General features: G+C 39.1%; 1 protein-coding gene across 4 annotated transcripts in view; it reads right to left on the bottom strand.

Annotated features, from left to right (window-relative positions):
* Positions 1-3,207: 3,207 nt before the first annotated feature.
* The window catches only part of LOC127649572 (gastrula zinc finger protein XlCGF8.2DB-like), a 125,340-nt gene continuing 114,938 nt past the window's right edge, over positions 3,208-13,609 (bottom strand). Inside the window, exons 1-3 of one of the 4 annotated variants that reach the window (XM_052134746.1) lie at positions 10,914-10,964; positions 10,429-10,582; positions 3,208-4,943 (exon numbers count right to left, since the gene is read on the bottom strand). In XM_052134746.1, the coding sequence (XP_051990706.1) occupies positions 3,901-4,943; positions 10,429-10,513 (1,128 nt within the window). In that variant the 5' untranslated portion in view covers positions 10,514-10,582; positions 10,914-10,964 and the 3' untranslated portion in view covers positions 3,208-3,900. Of the gene's footprint in view, positions 4,944-10,428; positions 10,583-10,913; positions 10,965-13,609 lie in introns of those variants that run through there. The other 3 variants (XM_052134747.1, XM_052134748.1, XM_052134749.1) reach the window with 3 other exon arrangements.

Below are 13,609 nucleotides of genomic sequence, written 5' to 3'. Positions count from 1 at the left end.
CTTATGGAGTTTTGTGTTCCTTGCCACAGTCGCCTACAGCTTGCTCACTGGGGTTATTAATACAATTATTATTTAATTATTTTTAAACATGATTAAGAATCGTATTTAATCTAAATTACACAACGATGATTAATCGACTTTATAGACATTACAGTTTTATCGTCTGTTAATGCTGATATTCTGTAAAACTGCTTTGAAACGATGTGTGTTGTGAAAGGGGCTATACAAATAAAATTGACTTGAAAAAAATTACTTTTGTTCTTCAGAGGAACACTAAAGATATTTTAATGGAGATACGACATGAATCTATCCATACAATTTAATTCAAGGGGTTCAACACTATTAAGCTCCAGAAAGGACTAAAAAGCACTGTAAAGGTAATTAATTTGACTCGAGTGTTTTAATCCAAGTGTTCTGTGTGTACAGCGTCCTGAATGTGTCAAGCGAGAAGTGTAATTGTGCTTCAAATCATGATCGAACCAAGATGTCGACTACAGATTTATAGTAAAAAAATAAATAAAAAAAAGAGCAACATTTTGGTCTGTTTCACACCCAAAACTGATTATAACTCTTCAGAAGACATGGATTAAACCACTCTAGTCTAGAAGTTTTAGACCCTGTTGACTTAAATTATATGGATATTAACACATCTTTCATCTCATTACAGAAATATTTGTGATCTGCAGAAAAACAAGTAAATTGAGTTTGAGATGATAAAAAGGTGTGTAAAAATAAGAGAATTATCATTTTGCGGTGAACTATTTGGGGTATTTTTTCCATTCAAAAAAGCTTCAAAAAGCTAAAAGATTAACTTATTTCTATATACCATATATTGTTTGTGTGACATAAACATGAATTTAACAATTAGTATGGTTTGATGAGACTGAAATATGACCAACCACATGGACATCTTTTGACACTTTAGGGATCTATTTTAAGATTTAAAGCGAGTCTCTATGAACCGAGAATTGAGATGAAGACCTGGGAAATTACTATTTTTCCCCTTTTTTGTCCTGCATAAGAAAGAAAGTCACATGGATTTCAATGAGGATGAGTAAATTATGACAGAATTTAATTTCTGGCAGAAGTATTCCTTTAACAAGCTGCTACTTACTAGAAGACATCAAATCCAGTCTTGATGGTGGAGGTGTGGTAGGGGCGGTCTTTCTGGACTTGAGAAAGGCCTTCAATACAGTTAATCACCAGCTTCTCATCAGCAAATTAACTGATTTTTCTCTTGACACAAACACAATAGCATGGATTCAATCTTACCTTAATGACAGACAACAATGTGTTGCGGTCGACAATACAAAATCATCCTTAAGACCTTGCAGCATGGGAGTACCAGAAGGTTCCATTTTGGGCCCACTGCTGTTTACATTATACATAAATGACTTGCCAACTGTGTGTAAGAGTAAAATTACTATGTATGCTGATGATACGGTGATATATGCACATGGTAAAACTGCGGAAGAAGTCGCTCAAAAACTGACCAAAGAGATGAAGAAAGTGTCTTTGTGGCTGAAAAATTCATGCCTCACCTTAAATCTAGATAAGACTGTTTCAATGTTTTTTACACATCGTTATAAAATAAAAAATTGCCCTAAGATCTTAATTGATGGACAAATCATTTCAAATCCAGATCAGGTAAAATATTTAGGTGTCATATTGTAACCGAACTTAGGCTTTAAAAAGTACATAAAAAAGTTATCAAATACAATCAAATTTTATATGGTACAATTCAGACATATTCGAAATTCCCTTACAATTGAGGCCTCAGGAGCCTATTCAAATGCAATGATTGTTCCACACTTTCTTTATTGTATGACAAGTTGGTCACAGGCTTGTAAATCTGCCCTCAGGCCACTCGAGTCATTATATAAAAGTTCTCTAAAAATTCATAAGAAAGCTAGACGATTCCATCACTGTCATATCCTCGTAAAATACAAATTTCTCAGTTTTGAAAACCTGATAATCCACACAAACCTGTGTTTGATGTATAAGATCCTCCATGACAACGCTGCTCCTCCATTAAAAGAGTTTATAACTTTGGGCCCTGAAACAACAGCTCGAGCCACTAGATCTACAGTGTGAGGTGAATGCAGGATCCCTAAACGCAGGACAGCATTTGGAAACTATGCTTTTTCTTGTGTGGCTTCTCGTCAGTGGAATATGTTGCCTATAGAGTTGATAAGAAGTACAAACTTTTACACGTTCTCACATCTGGCAAAGAAATGGCTTTTGTCAAATCAAATTTGCACCCACATGTGACATATGTTGTGCATGTAATGACTTGAATTTTTTATTATTATTTATTTGGTCAATGTGAATTTCATTATTCATGTATGTATGATGTATTATGCATTTTATTATAACATCAGCCTGCCCAGGGACTACGGGTGGAAATTAGCTCTTGAGCTAAAACCTGGTACTATGCATCTTTCCCCTTGAGGTTAATGTTTATTGTACGCTGTCCCTGTTTCTCTAAATAAAAATAAAAAAATTAAAAAAAGAAATATTTCACTGATTCTCGAGATAAGGGACAAAACAAGTTTTTATTTTTTAATACTAAATTAATTTGAAATGTATATATTTGTAGAAAAAGGTCTCAAGCTAACGAACCATGTAAGAGAGCAAGTTTTTATAAAAAACACTTTTTTCTGAAAATTGACTTTAATTCACTTTATAACTTATAATATCTGTCAACTCTGTCAGACACACTAAAAGCATACTGTTTTAATTTGATCCATCCAACAAGAGTGTAAAGTCTTTATTATCTAATAATAGTGTTCAGTGATAAAATACATCATATACATTATTTTATTTTTTGGTTTTCACACTATGAAGTATTTAATATTTTTACATTTTAAGCATGATTCAAAATAAAAGCTAGAAGATAAAATGGAAAAAATATAATATTCACTGAATAATAATAAATCATAATAATAAGCACTATATCACAATCAAGAGTGCTGTTGTACTGAATAAAAGAATTTTAAAAGAAGCAATGTTTTGTTGAAAAGTTTTTTTTTTCCTTGTTAAAAGTATTTTAAAAAGAAATTGTTCTATTTTCACACGTAAAAACTTTTAAGAATTAATTTGATTAGACACCATTTTGATAATTTAATTAAACTGAAAACATAAAAAAAAGATAAAACAAAATTTGAAGAAAAATTCAACAGATATCAGTAGGGCCCTACTTAAAAACACTTAAACGATGCATTTTTCATTGAGAAACACAACATGCATTTCTTTTGATTTATTATTTACATTGAAATTCATTTTCAAATGTAACATTTTGAATGTGTATTCAATAGAACATTACCATATTAGATTATTTTTGCCATGTTTGGAAATTCATATAGAGAACTGTGAAATTGCACTGTATTGGTACCAACTACTGAAATGTTGGTATCGTGAAAACACTAATCACATCAACACTGAAAGGGGACCAGAAACTCATAAAAGCTCTCTAATAGAGAAAAACTCATGTTAGGGCATAAAGGTATGGGACACTTTTGTAATAAGAACATATTTGTGTTCTTCTAATAAAGCAAGGAAAAGTCTCTCTAAAATGTTTCTTCCTCAATCTGCACTTGGGCTGCATTGCATATTTATTATTCTGCTGTAAAATGAAATGAAAATCATCTGTGTTAACGTTGTCATTTGCTTCCGTCTTTACCTCAGGATCCCATCCCGAAATCACCAGAAACTGCCAGTCCCAGCTTTGGGTCCAGCCTCATGCACCACTCCTACAAAGCGATGACCACTAACCAGCCAATGGTTATTATCGGAGTTACTGTAGACTTTGTCATTTCGAACCAGTCTGGCCATTCTCTGTTGACCTCTCTCTTCAACAATGCATTACCATCCACAGAACTGTCGTTCAATTCAAATAATTTATTCTAAAAACCAAGAGGAATAATCTATTTTGGGTTTGGGTGTACTGGAAGCGTCTGTCACTGAAGACACATTCCTTGAGTCTGTGAGACAACTTGGCAATAAAGCTCCTTCTGGTTCTGATTCTGAGGGCACATGAAAACCTTCCTCTCTAGCTTGAATTCCAATGTGGTTATTAAAGTCTCTTTTTAATTGGAAACTCTCTCCACAGTGAGTGCATGTGAAGGGCTTTTCTCCAGAGTGAATTATCATGTGGACTGTAAGGCTTCCTTTCTGTGTGAAACTCTTTCCACACTGATGACACGTGTAGGGCTTTTCTCCAGTGTGAGTTATCATGTGGACTTTAAGGCTTCCTTTCTGTGTGAAACTCTTTCCACACTGATGACATGTAAAAGGCTTTTCTCCAGTGTGAATTCTCATGTGGATATTTAGGCCTCTTTTTTTTGTGAAACTCTTTGCACAATGATGGCAGGTAAAAGGCTTCTTTCCAATGTGAATTTTCATATGGATATTTAGGCTTCCTTTTTTTTTGAAACTCTTTCCACACTGACGGCATGTAAAAGGCCCCACTCTTGTGTGAATTATCAAGTGACGATACAAACTTTGTTTCAATGTGTAACTCTTTCCACACCGATAGCATACGTAACACTCCACTCCAGTGTGAATTATCATGTGTTTTTCAAGACCTCTTCTACCTTTGCAACTCTTTCCACACTGATTGCATGTGAAAAATTTCATTCTAGCATGAACTTCCATGTGTCTAAGGAGAGATATTTTGCATTTGAAACTCATTTCACACCGATTGCATGTGTAAGGATTTTCAGCATGTATGCTCATGTGATAAATTAAGTTTCTTTTATGTGGGAAACTCTTTCCACACTGAGAACAAGTGAAAGATTTCCTTTTTGTTTTTGATTTTGTTTCTTCAGTCTGTGAGCCACTAAAAGATTGTTCTCCAATAATGACATCAACAGGTATCTGATACTGATGTTTCACCTCCTCTTCCTTCAGATCTTGACTTTCCTCTTTCACCTCCATCAGGTCTAAAAGTTAAAATATTAAATTGTTAAAAATAAATTCAAGAGCAGAAGGAAGGAAATAGCAAAAGGAATAGTTAAACTAATGACAAAAATACAAAATTATCATTTTCTCCCCCTTATGCATCTCAAACTTGTATGACTTTTGTTCTTCAGAGGAACACAAATTAAGATATTTTAATGGAATTACGATGTGAATATATCCATACAATTTAAGTCAAGGGGTTCAACACTATTAAGATCCAGAAAGGACTAAAAGGCACCGTAAAGGTAATTAATTATACTGGAGTGGTTTAATCCAAGTGTTCTGTGTGTACAACTTCCTGTGCATGCGTCAAGCAAGAAGTGTAATTGTGCTTCAAATCATGATCGCCCCAAGGAGACTACAGATGTAAAGATTTATAGTAAAAAAAGGAGTAACATTTTGGTCTGTTTCACACCTAAAGCTGATTATAACTCTTCAGAAGACATGGATTAAACCACTCTAGTCATATGTATTACTTTTATAAAACCTTTGTTATTTTTAGAGCTTGGAAGTCTTGGACCCTGTTGACTTAAATTATATGAATATTACACATCTTACATCAATACAATTTTTTTTATTTGTGTTCCGCAGAAAAACACGTCATTCAAGATTGAGACAATAAAAAGGTGTGTCAAAATAAGAGAATTATCATTTTGCGGGTGTCACATGGATTTGAATGAGGGCGAGTAAATTAAATTTCTGAGTGAACTATTCCTTTAACTAGAAATATTTCAATGATTCTTGAGATAAGGGACAAAACATCTCAAGAAAAAGGTCTCAAGCTAACGAACCATGTAAGAGAGCAGGTTTTTATAAAAACACTTTTTCTGAAAATTGACTTTAATTCACTTAATAACTTATAATATTTGACACTAAAAGCATACTGTTTTAATTTGATCCATCCAACAAGAGTGTAAAGTCTTTATTATCTTATAATAGTGTTCAGTGATAAAATACATTCTATAATTTTTTTTAGCATCTCCGGGTACCATCACCTTATCGTGGTGGAGAGGTTTGTGTGCCCTTATGAACCTGAGGGCTGAGTTGTCTGGAGCCAGGTGCTCCTGGTAAGGTCTCCCAAGGCAAAGTGGACTCAGGTGAGGGGCCAGACTAAGAATGATTCACAGTCTCCATGAAAATAATGGCAAGAGGAGTTGTTTCCCTGCCCGTAGGAAGTCCAGGCTCCCGTCTGGAGCCTGGCCTAGACGGAGAGCTCATTGGCGAACACCTGGTGGCCGGGCTTGCCACAGAGCCCGCCCGGGCACAGCCAGAAGAAGTGACATGACACCCTCCTCTACATCCCTTGGGCCCACCACCCATTTGAGAAACCGCAGGAGTAGGCCGGGGGTCTCGACGGACCAGACCCGGGCGGCAAAGGCCAGCTCTGGGGACGTGGAATGTCAACTCGCTAGGGGGAGCCGGAAATGGTGAGGGAGGAGGAGTGCTACCAGTTGGATCAGGTGGGGCTTAATTTGACGCACAGTCTTGGCTCTGGATACGTACTCCTGGATAGGGAGTACTATTCTTCTCTGGAGTTTCCCAGGGTGTGAGGCAATGGGCGGGTGTGGGGATACTCACGAGTCCCTGGCTGAGCGCTGCTACGTTGGAGATTACCCAGGTGGATGAGTGGGTTGCCTCCCTACGCCTACGGGTTGTACAGGGACTCTGACTGTTGTTTGTGCATATGCACCAAACAGCAGTTCAGAGTATTCAGCTTTCTTGGAGACCCTGAATGGAGTCCTGAATAGGGCCCCAGTAGGGGACTCCATAGTGATGCTGGGTGACTTCAACGCACACGTGGGAAATGACAAGGACACCTGGAACGGCGTGATTGGGAGGAACGGCCTCCCTGATCTGATCCCGAGTGGATGTTTGTTGTTAGAGTTCTGTGCTAGTCATGGATTATCTATAGCAAACATCATGTTCGAACATAAGGATGTTCATAAGTGTACGTGGTACCAGAGCACCCTAGGCCGAAGGTCGATGATCGATTTTGTAATCGTGTTGTCAGATCTGAGGCCATATGTTTTGGACACTCGGTTGAAGAGAGGGGCGGAGCAGTCAATCGATCACCAGCTGGTGGTGAGTTGGGTCAGGGGGTGGGGAAAGACTATGGACAGACCTGGGAAGCCCAAGCGAGTAATATGATAAGTGTGCGGAAAAAGTGCGGGTGAATTGGGAACATTTGAAGGAGGCCACTGTCCGCAAGACCTTAAACTCACACCTTTGGCTGAGTTTTTTCAGGCATCCCTGCGGAGGTTGGGGACATTGAACCGAAGTGGGCAATGTTCAAAGTTTCCACTGCCGAAGCCGCGGTGGAGAGCTGGGGCCTCATGGTCTTAGGTGCCTCAAGGGGCAGTACCCTTGAACACCATGGTGGACACTGGTGGTGAGTGAAGCCGTCCGACTGAAGAAAGAGGCCTTCCGGGATATGTTGTCCCGGAGGTCTCCGGAGGCAGTTGCGAGGAACTGATAGGCCCGAAGGGCTGCGGCCTCTTCTGTGAGGGAGGCAAAGCAGTGGGTGTGGGAAAAAAATCTGAGAAGCCATGGAGAAGGACTTTCGGTCTGCACCAAAGTGCTTTTGGAAAACCGTTCGCAACCTTAGGAGGGGGAAACGGGGAACCATCCAAGCTGAATACAGCAAAGATGGGATGCTGTTGACCTCAACCAAGGAGGTTATTGAGCGGTGGAAGGAACACTTTGAAGAACACTTAAATCCCAACACATCCTCTATGCTAGAGGCAGAGCTGGTGGATGATGGGGAATCAGATTTAATTTCCCTGGGGGAGGTCACTGAGGTAGTCAAACAACTCCGCAGTGGCAAAGCCCTGGGATTAATGAGATCCGACCAGAAATGCTGAAAGCTTTGGATGGAGGGGGTGTCATGGATGACACGCCTCTTCAACATAGCGTGGAAGTCTGGAACAGTACCCAAAGATTGGTAGAATGGGGTGGTGATTCCCCTCTTCAAAAAAGGGGACCAGAGAGTGTGTGCCAACTACAGGGGATACACTTCTCAGCCTCCCTGGTAAAGTTTACTCCAAGGTGCTGGAGAGGAGGGTTCTGCCGATTGTCGAACCTCGGATTGAAGAGGAACAATGCGGCCGTGGAACGACGGACCAGATCTTTACTCTCGCAAGGATTCTGGAGGGGGCCTGGGAGTATGCCCATCCGGTCTACATGTGTTTTGTGGATCTGGAGAAAGCGTATGACCGGGTCCCCCGGGAGATACTGTGGGAGGTGCTGCGGGAGTATGGGGTGGGGGGGGTCCCTTCTTAGGGCGATCCAATCCCTGTATGTTCAAAGCGAGAGCTGTGTTCGGGTCCTCGGCACGAAGTAGAGTTTGTTCCATGTGGGGGTTGGTCTCTGCCAGGGCTGCGCTTTGTCACCAATCCTGTTTGTGATATTCATGGACAGCATATCGAGGTGTCGTCGGGGTGGGGAAGGGGTGCAGTTCGGTGGGCTGGGGATCTCATCGCTGCTTTTTGCAGATGATGTGGTCTTCATGTCATCATCGGTCCTTTGACTTCAGCTCTCACTGGATCGCTTGGCAGTCGAGTGTGAAGTGGCTGGGATGAGGATTAGCACCTCCAAATCTGAGGCCATGGTTCTCAGCAGGAAACCGAAGGAGTGCATACTCCGGGTAGGGAAGGAGGTATTGCCCCAAGTGTAGGAGTTCAAGTACCTCGGGATCTTGTTCACGAGTGAGGGGACAATGGAGCGGGAGGTTGGCTGGAGAATCGGGGCAGCGGGGTGCGGTGGTATTGCACTCGCTCTATCACATCGTTGTCACGAAAAGAGAGCTGAGCCGGAAGGCGATGCTCTCGATCTACCGATCAATTTTCGGTCCTACCCTCACCTATGGTCACGAAGGCTGGGTCATGACCGAAAGAACTAGGTCATGAGTACAGGCGGCCGAAATGGGTTTCCTCAGAAGGGTGGCGGGCTTCTCCCTTAGAGATAGGGTGAGGAGCTCAGTCATCCATGAGGAGCTCGGATTAGAGCCGCTGCTCCTTTGTGTCTAAAGGTGCCAGCTGAGGTGGTTTGGGCATCTGGTAAGGATGCCCCCTGGGCGCCTCCCTAAGGAGGTGTTTCAGGCACGCCCAGCTGGAGGAGGCCTCGGGGAAGACCCAGGACTAGGTGGAGAGATTATATCTCCACACAGGCCTGGGAATGCAGTCAGAGCTGGTTAAAGTGGCTCAGGATAGAGAAGTTTGGGGCCCCCTGCTGGAGCTGCTGCCTCTGCGACCCAACTTCGGATAAGCGGTTGAAGATGGATGGATGGACGGACATTTTCTTTTTGGTTTTTAAACTACTATGAAGAATTTTATATTTTTACATTTTAAGCATGATTCAAAATAAAAGCTAGACGATAAAATAGAAAAAATATAATATTCACTGAAGTAACAATAAATCATAATAATAATTAAGCACTATATCACAAGCAAGAGTGCTGTTGTACTGAACAAAAGATTGTTAAAAGAAGCAATGGTTTGTTGAAAAGTTATTTTCTTCTTTTTTTAAATATTAAGAATTTATTTGATTAGACAAAATTTTGATAATTCAATTGAAAAAAAGATAAAGTTTTGGGGAATAATTCAACAGATATCAGTAGGGCCCTACTTAAAAACACTTGCATTCTTCATTGAGAATCAAGCATTCACAGAAACTCATAAAAGCTCTCTAATAGAGAAAAACTCATGTTAGGGCATAAAGGTATGGGACACTTTTGTAATAAGTTGACAATATCATTAATTTTATATTAATTAAAGCTGTACATTTTTCCAGGTTACCATAAAATAGGTTGTGGTCAAAATGTGTACAAGGATTTAAAAACTCTGAAACATGTGAAGTACATATTTATGTGTTTGTCTAATAGATCTGGGAAAAGTCAGAAAGATTAAGAAAAAGAAAAGTTATTCTAAAAAGTTTATCATATTTTTAAGAGATTACAAAATTGAGTCAGTTTGACCCCAAATATAACAGGAGGGTTAAAGAAAAAAAGCTGAAGCATTGACTTATAGTTAAAGAGTACTTAAATATTGATATTTTTTGTCGCACCATTTTAGAATACATTAATTTAACCGCTGGAGTCGTATGGATGACATTTATGCTGACTGTCTGTGATTTTCTGGACACAGCTGGGATGACATGAAGATTAATAATTTATGAGAGAATTTTCATTTTTGGATGAACTATCCCTTTAATTTCTGTTTCCAATTGATTATTGTAGTGCAAAAAGTCACTCCATTTAATGTATTATTTACATTGAAATTAAACATTTTATCAGGCTTAACGAGTGTGTTCAAAAGCAAACTACATATTTTTTGCTATACCGAGAATCATGAAATTTTGCTGGTATCATTTTGATATTGTGACAACACAATTTTATACATATATTTCATAAGTACTATTAATATCTTTAAAAGTAAAACTTCTAATGATGAATAAAGAATAAATACAAACCTCTTTGTTCTTCAGTATCTTCAGTTTTTATTCCACATGTTTGTGTAATACTGATGTCTTCACTCTCTTCTTTAATAAACTCCATCTTTACAGCAGTTTGTCACACAGATCACAGTCGATTCATCTGGAGTTTTTTCCGTATCTGGAAACTTTTCTTCATCACGTTGAAGATGTTGGAAAAATCAACAGAAAGAAAAAAAAATTGAAATTCTTATTTCTGTTTCTCATGTGGAAATGTGGAAAGCAGCACAGAAAACAACACAAACATGTTGCTGCATTTACGAGGCCAACTGTCAGAACTTCACATAAAACATTATGATGATATGTATATTCGGTAATAACCTAGACGCACTTATTTCATATTAATACATTAAAATGATCTCAATCAAGTTAAAAAAAATAGTTATAACACATTTAAAACACCAACTCAATTTAGATTTTTTTTTGTAAAATTTTAAACCCATTAAACTCTCAAAATCACAAACCTTTCTGCAGTCAAACGACAACAGAATTCACGGCGCAGCTTGATGACGCCACGAACGCACATTGCGGTTCATAGAAACAAAATAAAAGTCCTTTCACTCCGAGACGTTTTGACTAAAAGCGCAAAATTCATGTAATAATAATAATAATAATAATAATAATAATAATAAAGTTAGTAGTGTTAGCGGGCAGTTTTTATTCTTTGTTTAATATATCTTGTTAACAAAAAAATAACAACCCATTTAGGTGCAAATAAAATCTTTAGGTCTTTGGTATAATAATAATAATAATAATAATAATAATAATATCAATACATGACGTGTCATATACTGTATGTTTATAATTTATGAATAAATTATTGTTGTGAAATTATTGCCACAAAATCCTTCACAGAGGTTGTGGGGTTAAATTTAGGTTTAAAAAGAAAGCAACAGAATCGATAAAAAAAAGAACTTGTCGGACACATTTGTCTGATATAATTTTTTTTATTATTATTAATATGATTATGATTCATTTGAAAAATGTAATAATGGGATTATAATGTCTTGACACCTTTTTAATTCACTTAAAGGGATAGTTCACCCAAAAGTTCACCTTCATGCCATCCTAGATGTGTATCATGTCTTTCTATCTTCTACTGAACACAAATTAATTTTTTTAGAGGAATATTTCAGCTCTCTAGGGCCATACAATGCAAGTGAATGGTGGCAAGACCTTTCAATTTCCAAATATCACATAATGGCATCATAAAAAGTATCAATATAATTTTAGTTGTTAAATATATGCATTCAAAAGCAATATGATAAGTGTGTGTGTGTGTGTGTGTGTGTGTGTGTGTGTGTGTGTGTGTGTGTGTGTGTGTGTGTGTGTGTGTGTGTGTGTGTGTGTGTGTGTGTGAAAACAGCTAAATATGTATGTCCTTTTTTACAATGAAACTTCACTTACACTTTCTGAAAGTCAAAGTGGAGATTTATAGTAAAACAAAGTACTGAAATGGGTTTGAACGATAGTAAAAAAGAAAATCAGGAAATGTCAGCACACAACATTTGAAATAATTAAAAGACAGGTCAGAGGAAAAGGAAAAGAAGAGTATGGAAGAATATGAAGGTATGTCAAAAAGGAGGCAGAAAAAGCATGCAGTGTTTCAGGCAGACTAGAAAACAAATGCAGGCTGGCTCACAGAATCAAACATCAGGGAAAGAAAATGTCAGACAGGGACAGAACCAACTTGTCTCAGTGTCTAAAATACTCAGCTCTCACTGAGCTAAGCTCCCACTGGGCAATGCCGAGATCAGCAGAACGAACGATCAGATGAAGCAGCACAAGACGAGGCAACCCTGGGGTCAACAACGAAGATCAGATCAGGCGACTTCTGAGGAAACCTAGCCAGAGATTTCAACATGTATTTTTCCATGACACGCTATATACCATGTTTTCTGATGGGACCTCTAGGGTGAGGCCAAAACACACTTTGACAGTAAGAATCACACCAATCACATTTTTGGGAGACTCTGGTGCCACAGAGTCAGTGATAATGACAAAGGAATTAAACCCAAAGCCAAAGTTAAATGGCAGATTTGTAAAAACAATTGCGGTTATGGGGAATGTTGCAAAAGAATACAATACAACACCTTTGTCTGTAACTGACAATTTAAAGGGCAATGTCAAACATTACTTCTTGCTGACAGACTGCTGTCCAATAAATTTGTTGGATTGTGTTTTAATGTGCGCTTTGGGCATCTGTTTGGTAGCAGGCTCCACAGAGGTAGTTGTGGCCAGGGAGGAAATTGTTGACCCACCAGAAAACATGATAGCAAAATGCAAAATGACAAAACGACTCGGTTACTAACGTAACCTCGGTTCCCTGAGAGGAGGGAAAGAGTATTGCGTAAGTAGCTTACACTATGGGAAAACTCCGTTTCCCGAGAAATATTGAAGTCTTTATGTAAAACGCATTGCAGCTGCACAGCAGACAGCAATGAGTGAGGCAGCTCGGTCATTGGCTGTGCTGTGGCAACTTGCTCGAACCAATGGCGGGGCGACTCTGAACGCGCGACCAATGGGTGCGTGCTTCGCGCTCGCGCGCTCAGAGCCCGCCAAGATGGGCGTGGCTAGGGCTATATATTAGGCGCCCCGTCATGAGAGTTCTTTAGGTTCAATCGACTGAAGCGAACTGACCAAGCACAAGCACGGCAGCTTACGCAATACTCGTTCCCTCCTCTCAGGGAACCGAGGTTACGTTAGTAACCGAGTCGTTCCCTCTCGAGAGGTCTCTCCTATTGCGTAATTAGCTTACGCTATGGGAACACCATGCAAAACGCCGTGTGTGCTGACTTCGCTCTATAAAGCCAGAGGCAGATGCCTGAGCCTTAAAGCAAAGTGATTATTCAACGAGCCGGCCAACGGCAAGCTATATAATGGGATAATACAGAGCGCCTTTGCCCCAAGGTGGCCCATGGTGGGGCGCTCATTGTAAAAAAATAAGCACATATCTTATGTACTGATTTTTTTTTTTTCTACTTACTGATATGTATAAAAAACCCTCTAAGTCAGTCAGAGACGGACCTTATAAGGGAGGAGATAATGCTCAGCAAATACATACTCCAGTTCATACTACAGTCAGGCTGATAGAATGTTGGAATGCCATGAGGGGACCTGTAGGTTATAAAACCTGATAAATGTCGAAGGCGAGGCCCAG

The sequence above is a fragment of the Xyrauchen texanus genome, chromosome 9, assembly GCF_025860055.1.
Source record: "Xyrauchen texanus isolate HMW12.3.18 chromosome 9, RBS_HiC_50CHRs, whole genome shotgun sequence".
Classification (NCBI taxonomy): Eukaryota; Metazoa; Chordata; class Actinopteri; order Cypriniformes; family Catostomidae; genus Xyrauchen; species Xyrauchen texanus.
Note: the sequence above shows the minus strand (reverse complement) of the source record. Positions and strands in the feature narration are given on the sequence as shown.